This window comes from Hyperoodon ampullatus (assembly GCF_949752795.1).
Source record: "Hyperoodon ampullatus genome assembly, chromosome: 12".
Taxonomy (NCBI): domain Eukaryota; kingdom Metazoa; phylum Chordata; class Mammalia; order Artiodactyla; family Ziphiidae; genus Hyperoodon; species Hyperoodon ampullatus.
Genome location: NC_136925.1, coordinates 75749996 through 75764685, shown reverse-complemented (window position 1 = coordinate 75764685; position 14690 = coordinate 75749996). Strand labels below are relative to the sequence as shown.

At 39.2% G+C, this 14690-nt stretch overlaps 1 protein-coding gene across 4 annotated transcripts in view; it reads left to right on the top strand.

The window, feature by feature from the left end:
* Positions 1-14690, top strand: part of SYNE1 (spectrin repeat containing nuclear envelope protein 1) — a gene marked incomplete at both ends in the record, with an annotated part of 450185 nt that overhangs the window by 300383 nt on the left and 135112 nt on the right. For 3 of the 4 annotated variants that reach the window (XM_079716491.1, XM_079716490.1, XM_079716492.1), the window contains 3 exons: positions 7774-7905; positions 8849-8958; positions 13941-14097. In XM_079716491.1, the coding sequence (XP_079572617.1) occupies positions 7774-7905; positions 8849-8958; positions 13941-14097 (399 nt within the window). Of the gene's footprint in view, positions 1-7770; positions 7906-8848; positions 8959-13940; positions 14098-14690 lie in introns of all 4 variants that reach the window. The other variant, XM_079716489.1, reaches the window with a different exon arrangement.

The following is a 14690-nucleotide window of genomic DNA, read 5'->3' as shown; positions in this document are numbered from 1 at the left end:
GACATGGAAGGATAGAGTTCCAGGCTTAGGGGGAGGCAAGGGCAAAGGCTCCCAGGTGGGCTCCTACCTGGTCTGTTCAGTAAGCCCAACGGCTGGAGTGGAGTGACCAAGACGAGAGAGGTCAGACAGGTAACAGGGGCCCAGTGCAAAGGACCTTGTAGGCATCGTATGGGCTTTGGCTTTTTATGCTGGGGGAATTGAGAAGCCATTGGAGTGTTGGGGGACAAAGGAGTGACAAGATCAAATTATAACTTCTGTAGGGGACCAGGGTGGAAGCTGAGAGACCAGTTAGGAGGTTAGAAGTGATGAGGACTTATTAGATTGTGGATAATTGGGAAAGTGAAAGCTCTGAGGAACAGAACTGGGGGAAGGAGGACGAGTTAGGTCAATGGTTTCATTAGAGATAGGTTAGGTTTGAGATGCGTACTCAACGTTAAGCAGTGGTTGGAATTCAAGAGACAGACCTAGACCAAATCATCAGCCTCTAGATGGTCCTCAAAGGCTTGAGGCTCCATGAGTTCACCAAAGGTGTGAGGAGAGATAAAGAGCACCAAGTGCTGGGATGCTCCAGTGTGAAAAGTGTGGAAAATGTGGAGGAGCCCACCAAAAAGAGTAAAAAGGAAACACCAGTGAGGTGGGAAGAAAACTGAGATTTGGGTTCCTGGGAGACACTTGAGGGTAAGTGAGTTAAAATGAGGACTGAGAACTGACCACTGGATTTAGCAACGTGCAGGTCTTCTGTGACCCCAACCACAGCTTTTTCAGTGAAATAGTGGAGGCAAAAAACCCTCTGAAATGAAAGTGAGAATGGAGAAGGAAGTTGGAGAGGAAGCGTGCAGGAAACTCAGGAGTTGCACTATAAAGAGGAACAGAGGAATGGAATAAACTATAAGAAGTAAGTTAGGAGAAATTTGTTCCATTTTAAGATCAAAGAATAATGACATGTTTACAGATGGGAGATGGAAACAACTCAGTAGAGGAGAAATTGATGAAAAAGAAGTGAGATTACCACAACAATCTTTTTGTTAGAAGGGAGAAGATGGGATCAAAGGGGAGGGAGTGGTCTTGGAACCAGTATCAGGAGGGTGGGAAACATCTGTATTTGAGTACAGATGCTGGCAGGGGATATGGCACAAATATTGAAGTGGGAGCTTAATGAACATTCACTACGATTGCTTCTGCTTTCTCGGTGTAATAAATTTTTTTGGACTAAACTACGTATTTTCAGTTCTTTGCTAGTCATATGATTATATGATCTGGAACATCAAGCCTAGTCAACAGAAAACTATTAGAAGCAATGGAAGAATTTAGTAAGAAGACTGGCTTATTAAAAAGATGAAATAGAGAATCCATAACTTTCCTGTTAAATAAATAAATAAAAAGTTAGTGAAATAATATACAATAACTTTCCATCTATAACATGAACAAAATATAAAGTATTTGAAATCTCGACATTTTCAAACCTGAGTGATACCAAAAAAACCTGAAAAAATAGAGAGAAACTTTATTTTTAGATAGGAATACAGTATCTTAAAGATGTCACATTTTCCTCTACTAAAACATAAATTTAAGTCATTCACAACTAAAATACTAACTGTATATTTTTGAGATGTGACAAAATGATACCAGGTTTACCTGGAATAAAATAAACCTGAAAAAAACTGTAAAATTCTGACAGTAAAGAGTTATGAGGGGTTAATTATTCTTATATATTAAAATACAATTTACAATAATTAGTATTGGCACAATAAATGGATGAACGAAAAATTAGAATAATTATTCCCAAAAGAGATCCCAGTATACAAGGGCATTAGATAAGTGTTTAAGGTGGCATTTCAAGTCACTGTTTAAAATATGATTCACTGTGTAAATAATAATAAAGTAATAGGGGACTTCCCTGGTAGCACAGTGTTTAAGAAACCACCTGCCAATGCAGGGGACACGGGTTCAAGCCCTGGCTTGGGAAGATCCCACATGCCGCAGAGCAATTAAGCCTGTGCACTGCAACTAATGAAGCCCATGTGCCTAGAGCCCGTGCTCCGCAACAAGAGAAGCCACTGCAATGAGAAGCCTGCACACCGCAACGAAGAGTAGCCCCCGCTCACCACAACTAGAGAAAGCCCGTGCGCAGCAATGAAGACCCAACACAGCCAAAAATAAATGAATAAAATTAAAATGAATAAATAAATAAAGTAATAGGCAAACCACTTGAAATATGATAAACTAGATTCCCTATCCCACTCTTTACAGAAAAAAGTGCATCACAGGTGGATCAAATATTTAATGTAAAAACTAAATCTAAAACGTTCTGGATGTATGGCTATTTAAAAAAAAAAAAAAATCTTAGGATGGGAAGGACCTTTGCCAGTATGCCCCAAACCCAGAATTTTAGTTTCTTTAAAATTACTACAAAGAAGTGAGAAAGTCCTGTATGACCAAGAAAATATTAACCAAATTAAATGACATGGACAAATATGGAAGAAACTATGCAAGTCACATGACCAGGAATTAATTCCCTTAATTTCCAGAAATCTTATTGTAAATCAATAAAAAAATAAGAAAGGGTCACCTGATAGAAATATAGACAAAAAATACAAAGAGGTGATTCAAAGAAAAAGAAATACAAATGGCCAATGAACATATGAAAAAATACTTGAACTCACTGTTAGATAAATAAATGCCAATAAAGACAAAATGCAACTTTTCACGTTATATTCACATACTTTAAAATGCACATGCCTGGGCTTCCCTGGTGGCGCAGTGGTTGAGAGTCCGCCTGCCGATGCAGGGGACACGGGTTCGTGCCCCGGTCTGGGAAGATCCCACATGCCACGGAGCGGCTGGGCCCGTGAGCCATGGCCACTGAGCCTGTGCGTCCGGAGCCTGTGCTCCACAATGGGAGAGGCCACAGCAGTGAGAGGCCCGCGTACCACAAAAAAAAAAAAAAAAAAAAAAAATGCGCATGCAATCTGACTTTATGAATTAAAGCAAAAAGTAAAATGTTAAAAGTATTAAAGTTGAACAAAACTAGAAGGATTTTCTAACTGGGAGAGAACACCACAGTTCACTTAGTTTTATAAAAGATATTGTCAATCTAACGCGTAATGCTTTTTTTTCCCCCTCATTTTTCCCCCATTGTTGGTGTGTGAATGAACTTTAGGAAACCAAAACAAAGGGAAGGACTTCAAGGTTTCATCTCTGGGATAGTTATCATTTATCAATCTCCAGTTGTGCCCTATGCCTAGAGGCAGGTAGGAACAGAAGGGCCAGCCTAATACACAAGGCACATGTAGAGGTTAAAGAGGGGAAAGGTGCTGGCACAGTTGCAAGGCCTCAGGGCCTGGGAAGGGAATATAAATGAGTGAAGCTGACCCAGTCAGGACCTCAGCAAGCTGGTCACCTGTCAAAGAAGCAGTTGTTACTCAGCTCCAGAATTTACAGGCAGCATTGCTAGGTCTTCCAGAGAAAGCATATTTATATCTAAACTTTTCCAATTTTAAAACATTGACATTTTATTCTAAAATTTTAAAATAATTTGTGTGCCAAACAAAGCATATCCAGAAGCCAGGCTTGGTTCTCGAGCCATCACTTTAGAACTGCTGCTCTGAAGTCTCCCCAGCCTGGCGCCCCCAGTTACTGAGTAGGTGACTCTGAGGCAAGATTCTTGAACTTCCCAAAATTTGTCTCACTGATGTTTTCTGATCTGTAAAATAGGGATCATAGTAGTGTTTAACTTTTCCAAAAAATCCTGAGGATTTTCATGCAAGTAGTGCTTACAGGAAGTGCTCCAGTCTCAGTATAATAAATAACAGCAACTGTTTGCAGACCGCATTCTTTGGGAGGAAAAACTCCTGACATGCTCCAAGGCCTGGTCTGAGACTGGTAGGGCTGGGGCCCACACCCAGCAGATCCTGGCCACAGGGATTCTTCACATTGACTAAAGTTCTGACTCTGCCCACAAGTGTAAGCTTCCCTGGGGATACTGCTGTGTGAAGTGTAAATACAGAAAAATGTGGCAGTGTTTGCACTGAAATTGGTCATTGTTTATTTTAAAGTATCTATAAATACCATCATCTTTTCATCTCATGAGTTCCCAGGATATAAAATATTGATTTTCTAAATACAATCAGAGCTGTTGAGGAGATTATTTTTCCAACTGCAGGAATAAAAAGAGTCCTGTTTACATTATTATTGCCAGGAAAAGGATTATTTGCCCCGGTGTAAAGAATTCAGAGTTGATCTAAAATTAACTAACGTTAACTGGGGGAAAAAAAAAACTTCCACTGAGTGTGGACGTCAGTGAAGTTGGGTTTGCGTAATTCAGGAGAGCTGGAGTACCTTCCTAAATCATGTGTGACCATACGCACATAATTCCTCAGTGCTAGCCATCTGTAAAATGGTCATATGTCTTATGGCCATTCTTTTTAACTAATTGGACTTCTAGGCAGGTCAGTGAATAATCCATTTAGTTCTCCCCACCCCACCCCCAAATAGTTTCCTTCTCTATATGACACAGGCATATAATAACATCTCTTGAGTTACATGATGTCTTTCTTTGTAATAAGTTTAAATCATTTTCACACACTATCATTCATCTAAGGAACAGAGTTCACCCTATATAAATAGTGAAATGCTTTATAAACAAGTGTTTTATTTAATGTTTAGCATCCTCCAGTCCTCACTAATGTTCCAAGGAATGTTCCTGGCAAAAATGGTTACTCTTCTAGTATTTCCAGAATAAACAGCTCACATAGCCCCACCCAGGTGGGACCATGTAATCCACCTTATTTCCTATTCCCTAGATAGGTCAGAAAACTGTTATCAGACCTCAGATACTGTAATTACCATTATTTTATTCCTTCTGTCAATGCCTTCGTATCCCCAAGGGGAAAGGAAAAGAAATTTGAACGGATTCTTAATCATTTTTTGCTTCCTGTGGTCCAAGACTGATGTTTCAAAATGATGAAATCAGCCAGAGAAAAATTGGCTAACTGAAAAACCAAACCTGACCACAGAGAAAATGCATACTAGGCATCTGTTTCTGATGCTGCATAATTTCCTTTTTTCTAAAGCTGTGGATTCAATTAATCAAATATGAGTCCCCTTCTTAGATTTTGTCTTAGAATCTGAGATGTGTCTGTGCATGTAAAAGTGGTTAAGTTGTCCTTAAGACCTAAGATTTCAACTGCTATTTTTCCAGGTACAATTGGCATTTTTCCCCAGTGTGAGGAATTTGAAATCAGAGCTCTCAGTCAGACTATAGTTACCTGCAGAGAAGGGTGAGCTGGGGCCCTGAGGAGTTTCCACGGGAGTCTTCAGGCTGGGCTCTGAAAACAAACCTTTACCGAAGGGCAAAGCAGAGAGGAAGTGGCTGGAGCCCACAAAAGAGAGTTCGCAGGTCAGGGCCATGGCCACTGTTTTGTCACTGGGGCTTTGACTAGGGACAGCTTTCAACCTGTTACACTGACTTCTTGGGGGTCATTCTCTACAGGTCCGTTTTGATTTTTTTTGTTGTTGTTGTTGCGGTACGCGGGCCTCTCACTGCTGTGGCCTCTCCCGTTGCGGAACACAGGCTCCGGACGCGCAGGCTCAGCGGCCATGGCTCACGGGTCCAGCCGCTCCGCAGCATGTGGGATCTTCCCGTACCGGGGCACGAACCCGTGTCCCCTGCATCGGCAGGCGGACTCTCAACCACTGCGCCACCAGGGAAGCCCTACAGGTCCGTTTTGACCTGCTGTTTCCTCCTTGCCTGGAAAAGCCAGGATCTCTCAGAGCTTATTCTGGATAGATGGAGCGTTCTCAGATGGGGGAGACTGCTTTCTGAAGAAATGTGTGGCCTTCAGTCCTGGAGGAATGCCGGACCACCCCAAAGCTCCCACCTTCAGGAAGATCATTGCTTCTCTGGAAGAGGCACTCCTGGGAGGGCGGGGAACATACGACCTGGGTGTCACTAGTCACCTGAAGGTCCTGCGGAATGCAAATAACATGTTTTAGGCCAGTGGCACGCCAGTTATTCTACCTAAACCACATTCTTTTCCTGGGGAGCTGGATCGTCTTAAAGGAAAGCAAGTACCTGTGAGCTAAGGTGGCTCAGAATCTGGAAAGGATGAAATATAAATAGTACCTGTAGGTTTCACTGTTTCCTTCACTGCACTTCAAGCACGGATACCGGTGTTGCCAGGTTGACGATCTGGAACATTTCACAGTTTCATTATGAGATTCTGTTGGGTAAGACAGAGGGGAAACAGCCCCCATCTATTTCTCTGTAAGAGTTAGTGTACAGTTCTGAAAATAAGAGGAAGAGAAGGGTCTTTGTGGGCAGTCAGGCGGGCTGAGCTGAGGTGGCTGTACCCCATTCTGTGGTCAGAGTCCACAGAGAAGAGCCAGGGGCCGGGGGAGCGGCATCTCCGCAGGCGACTCCTCTATGGAAGCACCCTAAAGAATGTTCCCTTTCTCTGTGCCTGCCTCCGGCCCCTCCACTTGCTCCAGCCATGCTTGCCCTGTCTCTGCTCTCTCTGAGATGCTAAGTTTCTTTCCCCTACGTCCATCCTTTGCTCCAGTGGTTCCCTAGGCCTGGAGGCCCCTCCCCCAATCTTTGCCAGCACTCCACACAGGTTGTCAGCTCTGAAGACGCCTTCCTGCCCAGCCTAAGAAACCCTTCCCCTTCACTTTCCATCCCATTATTTAGTTTCACATTCCTTGTAGCTCTTAACACCATCCCAGTGTATCTTTTTTTTTTTTACATCTTTATTGGAGTATCATTGCTTTACAATGGTGTGTTAGTTTCTGCTTTATAACAAAGTGAATCAGTTATACATATACATATATCCCCATATCTCTTCCCTCTTGCGTCTCCCTCCCTCCTACCCTCCCTATCCCACCCCTCCAGGCGGTCACAAAGCACCGAGCTGATCTCCCTGTGCTCTGCGGCTGCTTCCCACTAGCTATCTACCTTACGTTTGGTAGTGTATATATGTCCATGCCTCTCTTTCGCTTTGTCACAGCTTACCCTTTCCCCTCCCCATATCCTCAAGTCCATTCTCTAGTAGGTCTGTGTCTTCTTGTTTGTTTATTGTCTGTCTCCCCAGCAGGGCCCTTGTCTGGCTTCTGGGCTGAATACCACCCAATGCCCAAAACATTGCCTGACACACAGTGGGTGCTGATCCGTATTTAGTAAATGAATCATACCAAAATGGTGTAATTTATCCTTTGACGTATAAATATATGGGAGTAGAAAGGCACTCATTCAGAACTAGTTCCATTCTGACACACTGTATTTTAGGGCCTGTTAAATTCCGTCAGGATAGTCTGGCAGGAAGAATGAACTCCTTCCTGCCCGGGTAATAAGTAATTACATTGGCTTTCTCCTTTAGCCATACTTTGTCAAAGCCAGAGTGGCAACAGATGGCAGTGGAGTCTAGTCCTGGTGGTGATAGTAAAGGAAATAAGATCTAGCGTTACATTCTCATGGAAAAAATTCCAGAATAATATGTGGTGACCACGTCAGTCAGCTAAAAATCCTAGCCTTTCAAGGACAGTTTTTTCCCCTCAAGTGTTTCTGAGTATAATCATCTATTTATTGTTCTCCCTCCTGCAAATGCCATAAATTCGGTGGGTTTTGTGTTACCATTTTTTTTTAATGTGGTCTCATGTCCAAATGGAGCCACTTTGGTATCATTATTCAGACCACGCTAAAAAGGAGCCGTCACTCTGTTTTGGTTAAGGTCTTCCAGTGGGTAGTATGACTCTTGATTTCTGCCTCATTTAAAGCAGGGGACAGCCCAGCAGAAGGAGGAGAATGATGCTGACCTGGCTGCCACTCAGAGCCCCGGCGTTCAGGAATGGCTGGCTCAAGCTCGAACCGCGTGGGCCCAACAGCGACAGAGCAGCCTCCAGCAACAAAAAGTAACGCACTTCCTGACCTTCTCGCCTGCAGATAGACCAAACAAACACCTTGAGAGAAATGTTTTAGAAGGACAAGTTCCTTCTGTACTAAAGATAGAATGCCCCTTTATCTTCTCTTTGGACAGAAGCAGGACCTGGCTGTTTCCTTTCCATGTACTTACTTGTGACCACTGGAATGATTGGTCATTTTAAAGTCAGTTCTCTAAGAAAAGCTTGTGCTTAGTTTTAAAACAGTGTAACTCAGTTATAATCTGCCCTCTGTTTCTAGTCTGGCCTCTATTATAAATAATAAAAACCTCAGAAAGGCCTCTGAGAATTGGTAAATGTCTGAGTTCCATGTTTTTAAAAGAAATGAAATTTGCTTTCAGCTCTCAAGTAGATACCATCACAAAATAGGATTGCAAGTTACTGCCAGGTGAGACAAATGAGCTTTGATGACTGAGAAGGATTGCTCATTGATATCTTAACTTTATGGAGAGGGCATATTAAAATATTTTATCAAAAAGTAGAGACATTTATTATAAATAATGAAAAAGTAAAACTGAGTCCATTGATGATCCAGTTTATCAAGTGAGCGGGAAATTGAAGAGAGCTGTTGCTCTCAAGGATCTCTTTCAGTTAGAACAAGGCAGTATCGATTTTTGAAAAGTGAAAGTGCATTTTGTACCACTTGGGGGCACCATTGCCCAGCAAAAGTTTCTTTTCTCATTGTTTTTTTTTTTTTTTCAAGATTATTCAGAGATTATCTTTTATCAAAGCCAAAGAAAGCTACAGAAGACTTGGAGACATGTCTGAACAGTTACCTAAACCACACCTTTTGTGTAATGTGCAAACTTAACTTACTACCAAAGTTCTCTGAGAATTTTCTAGCCATAGAGCTGTGATTGTAGACAATAATCATAAAGTAACAAAGATGTTTTTATTTGTCCTTTTCCTTGAGCAGGAGTTGGAACAGGAATTAGCAGAGCAGAAGAGCCTCCTCCAGTCACTAGCCAGTCTTGGAGAGGAAATTCTAACCCAACACTCAGCTGCAGAGACCTCTGGTGGTGTTGGGTAGGTTTCTTTCGTTCTTTTTTTTCTTTTAATTCACTAGTTTGTTTTGTTTTTTTAGATTCCATGTTTAAATGATATCATACAGTATTTGTCTTTCTCTGTCTGACTTATTTCAATAAGCATAACACCCTCCAAGTCTATCCATGTTGTTGCAAGTGGAAAATTTTTCATTCTTTTTTATGGCTGAGTAATATTCCATTGTATATATGTACCACATCTTCTTTATCCATTCATCTGTTGATGGACACTTAGGTTGCTTCCATATCTTGGCTACAGTGAATAATGCTGCCATGAACATTGGGGTGCATGTATCTTTTCGAATTAGAGTTTTTATTTTCTTCAAATATATACCCAGGAATGGAATTGCTGGAACTTATGGCAGTTTTATTTTTAGTTTTTTGAGGAACCTCCATACTGTTTTCCACAGTGACTGCACCAATTTACATTCCCACCAACAGTGTACAACAGTTCCCTTTTCTTCACATCCTTGCCAACATTTGTTATTTGTGGTCTTTTTGATGATAGCCATTCTGACAGGTGTGAGGTGATACCTAATTGTGGTTTTGATTTACATTTCTCTGATGACAGCTTACCGTTCTCTTCTTGTCGCTGTTTTCCTAACATTTGAAGAAATGTAAACATCTCACTCAAAATTCTATTTTGAACATCTGCAAAAATTTAATCATTTTGTTTTCACTTTATGATGTTAAATTTACTTGCATTTTGAACATTTTGTTGTGCAGCATGAGTATAGCTAGTAATTATAATGGCTAACTTGCTTGCCCTCTTTCCACTACGCTTAGCATTTCTGTCTATAGAAGATGTTAAGTTCATTTTTAAAATCAAATAAGAAATGCATTATAAAATTAGATTCATGATGTTTCTAACTGAATAATTATATCTAACTGCAAAACATTTTCCCTACCAGAGCTAATCTTCCCCTAATATCATTCTGAAAAGTAAATGTATGTGCCTTCTAAGTATCTTGAGTTTTCTTGATGATCTGTTTCTACAGTTTCTGTATATAAAGTCATTGAGCTTTGAGTCCTGGTTTGGAGTAGAGACTGAAAGTTTTTTACACAGGAAAGTAAAGTGTTGAAGAAAAATTAAGGAAAGTGGAGAATTTTCAGGTTGAAGATTCTGGTTTAAAAGGTAGGAAGGAAAATAAACTGAAGAAGAGTGGAAGTGTCCCTGTATCTTGAGGCAGGTCTGGGTTTTATTCCAGTTCTGTATTTGTCACCATGGAAAAGTAACTCAACTCTGAGACTTTGTTTGCTTATCAATAGAATCAGAGTAACAATTGACTACCATCATCACAGAAGGGCTGTGCTGTGAACATTGTGAATGTCAACTGAAAGGATATATAGGAGAAGTATCTTTAAAATCTAAAACATTAAAAAAAAAACTTTCAGTGAAACCTCTGTGTTCATGCAATGCTAACGGTTGAAATTTAGCAGCATCCTTTGACACATGACACCATCATGTGTCAAAGAGCTTTAACTCCATGGCCTCCAATGTTTTCATTTCTGAACATTTGTTTGGAGGAAATACATGGTATAAAGATGACTTTTGAAATATTATTTATAATACCAAATAATTAAAAAGACAGAAATGCCTATTAGTAAAAAAAAAAAAAAAAGGCCTGAGAAAAATTTTATGCCTATATAATCTTAACAAAAAATTATGTAACAATATCAGAAAATGTATATGTGGTCCTAAGTAAAAAATGTGATATAAAATTGAATGTATAGTACATGTATGAGTAAGAAATAGAGTAGATGTGGATGATCAAAAGTAACTTTGGCGAGGGTAGATTTGGATATTTTTCTTTCCTTTTTTTTTAAAGTTTATTCAGTTTGACATAAAGTTGCTGACATGTGACACGCGTGTTGACTGTATATGTATATACATATAAGAAATAGGAAGATATTCAAGGAAAGAAAAACAAAACAAAAAGCAGTAAAAACTAATAAATATCAATTTAAAAGAATAGGAATGAATACATACAATAGGAATGAATAACATCTACGGTCAGGAATTCCATTAAAATAACCCTAATACGGTACAAATTGTGTTAAAATATAATGGGGTTTTAAAAGTCTCTGTTGTCCTCAGGCTTAAAAATGCTGATAAGGCCATAAACGTGTGTCTATATAAATCTAAAACGAGGAACGCTCTTTCGACTCTGAGACTTGCCTTCACCTTGAATTTTCTTTTCTGTTTCCAGTTCTTCTAAGATGTTTATTCATCCCTCATAGTTTTCTGAATATTTTTGACAAACTCTGTTTTTACAAAGAACCCATCCACACATTGCCTCCTCATTGTATGTAGAGTCACGAAAAGCAGCGGTAGGAATATTCTGCAACTTTCTTGCCATGATTTTCTTTTCTTTCCTTGGCCTTTAGCTTTGGAAAGGAGCCAAATGAAAGACAAACAGCTATAAATTGCTCGTTCAAATATAAAAATATTTTAAAGAGAAATTTGCAGGGCAGTACTCACTTTCTGTAGAACATTTACTCCAAATACTTATAAATTCTTTAATTTTTATACAAAATCTTTAGAAAAATCTCCTTTAAATCTAGTTGATGACAGAGCAGCCATGCCTTTCAAGCCTTTAGGTAAATACACCAAGCAAACAAACAACCATAAATTAAACACTATCCAGAAGTCAAAAGAAAAATATATGTATATATTTTTAAAAGAACAGAATAACATTGCTAGGGAAAAACTTTATATATTCAGCCTTCAACATATTAGCTGATTTTCTCAGACTATCAAGTGTGAATTGGTTTATGTCAGAAAATCCCTGTGGGATGGGCATGGTTTGCTTCATGGCTATAAATTTAATAAATAAAGAATAAGTACTATGTGCCATACGGGAGAATTGATGGAGGAGTCCTTCCAAGATCACTAAGGAAACTCAACTGGAAATTAATTGATATAAACATCAAAGGAAAAGAAGAATATTTTCTATGGGAAACGAAAAGTTGTGTTCTTATTTAAGACTAATTTGCTGGTGGCATTATATATGTGTCAATGCTTAAACATAAGAATATATACATATTAAATATCCCCAGGAGGTTTTTTTTTTTTTTTTTTTCCTTTTTTGGCCACACGGCTTACGGGATCTTAGTTCCCTGACCAGGGATTGCACCCAAGCCCTTTGCACTGAAAGCAGAGTCCTAACCACTGGACCGCCAGGGAATTCCCAAATATCCCCAGGTTTTATACTAAATTGTTATGCAAATATAAATGAATTAAAAGTGATGCACTGCAGTCCACCACCCCAAAAAACAGCACAATAAAGAAATTTAATTTCAGAAGAATTTTAAAACTTGTTTTTTATTTAAAGTGCTTTTTAAAAAGCAGAAAAATTCTTAGGGAATTCCTTGGCAGTCCAGTGGTTAGGATTCTGTACTCTTACTGCCGAGGGCCCAGGTTTGATCCCTGGTCGGGGAACTAAGATCCCACAAGCCGTGGGATGAGGCCAAAGGGGGGGAAAAAAAGGCAGAAAAATCCAGAGACTAATATAACAAACAGAATTAGAGGTATCAATTTTATTTTGATATTTTTTCACTCAGCATTACCTTTTTAGATCAATCCAAGTTGATACATATAGATCTAGTTTTTTCATTTTAACTGCTTAACAGTATTTTAACTTGTAACAATAACAACTTACCCATTTTCTTATTGATGGGCCTTTATATTGTTGCCATTTTTTTTAATTTTTGGTTTTTTGCTATTACTAGCATTGTTGAACTTAACCTCTTACATGTCTTTAAGTGTGCAGGTGAGAAAGATTCTCTTATATCCTAGAAGTAGAAGTCCGGCATCATAGCCTTATAGATAATTTTTTAAGGTTTACTTCAACAGACCTACCTAAAGAAACTATTCTATTCAATACTTATTCTGAAAATAATTGGCTTTGGGGTAGTATATAGTATTATTCTGCCAATGAACTGGCTATTTTTTTTCTTCACTTGTGCAAAAGTTTCCATCAAAATAATAGTAATGGCTATCTAGTATGTCTTTCGGCCGACATGGTTCTAGTTAGGACTTCAAAACCCCTGACAAACTAGGACCTATTGGAACTTGGGTCCTCCAGACTCTTATCATTGCCATTACCATTATCATTAGGCCCCAATGATTGAGTGGCTGTTTTTGACCAGATAGGGTCATAGGCATTATGCACATCTTCTCTAAATTTAGTTCTCATACTTCGGCAAGATAGGTACTGTCTTCATTTTAAAGATGAGAAGATTGGACTTCCCTGGCGGTCCAGTGGTTAAGACTCCACGCTTCCAATGCAGGGGGCGGGGGTTCGATCCCTGGTCGGTGAACTAAGATCCCACATGCCACACAGCACAGCCAAAAGGATAAAAAATTTAAAAAATAAAGATGAGGAAATTGAGGCTCTGAGAAGTGAAGTGACTTACTCAAAGTCACAAATCTAACGTGCTGGAACAGGGAAGCCAGATCTGTCTCACCCCCAGAGCCATAGTCTCAGATGCTACCTTATGCCTCTCTTTAAGGATGACCCTTACGCATTCTGTACTCCTATTGCATGTCCTGAAACCTGTTCTGTAGTATTTTCCTTGGACTCAGGGTGAAAATTCTCAATAGACTAGGCAGCATTTTTAGGGCTTTTAAATTAGTTTGTGGGCTATTTGTCAAAGGATACAAGTCTTATCGTCTACTTTCTGGTTCTAAAAGTTACGATTATTTTTATCTTTAATGCTGAGATATTTTCAGTGTATTTTTTAATTATTGTGCTCATGGTTCAATTATATGAGTAAGAATATACTTGCTTTACTATTAGTCTCAAGTTTTCTATTTTAATTTATATCTTTAAAGTATAAGCTAATGACTGAAATAATCTGGTTCCAATTTTAGAAACCAGATCTAGTACACATAATAAATTACCTAGAACTTATTGCCTTTTTACACACATTGTAAACTTAGATTATTTATTCTTCTAATAGCGAAAAACCTGATGTGTTATCCCAGGAGTTGGGGATGGAAGGGCAGAAATCACCTGCTGAAGACCAGATGAGAATGAAATGGGAAAGCCTACAACAAGAATTTAGTACCAAGCAGAAACTGCTTCAGAACGTTCTGCAACAGGAACAAGAGCAAGTGGTATCGAACATTTTGCTTTTACATATTAACTAATATAGCAGATGTACAGCTGATGCTATGGGAATGAATATAACTGTGCAGCAACCTATATTTCATTATCAATTCCAAAATAAGACATAAAAAATTACTCATCCTACACTCTTCTTAACAAGCCTGTTTCACATATCCCTTTATAATGATATATTTATATGTGGAAATTTATTTGACTTCTAGATACTGTTTTCCTCAGAGAAGATTAATATCTGATGACTCATTAGCATAAACCATTAAATTTCAAATGGGCCCCCCCTTTTTTCCCACAACTTTGAAAATTAAGGATGAAAATTAAGGATATACACATCCAGGCCAAAAAAAAAAAAAAAAAAAAAGCTACAAATTTGTCAGTAAGTTATCAAGTTATCTTATTTTCTATTGCTACTTCCGGTATTTAATCATTTCAGAAGATCTTACTGGGAAACACACTGGGACCTCAGTGGAGCTAAAGGGAGGGGGATTCAGGGGTCAGTTACAGTGGTCACTGGCCCATCTGTAGGCTGGTTCCCAAGATGGGTGGGTACTCGTGATGTTGGACTTGGTTCCAACAAGCAAGCCAA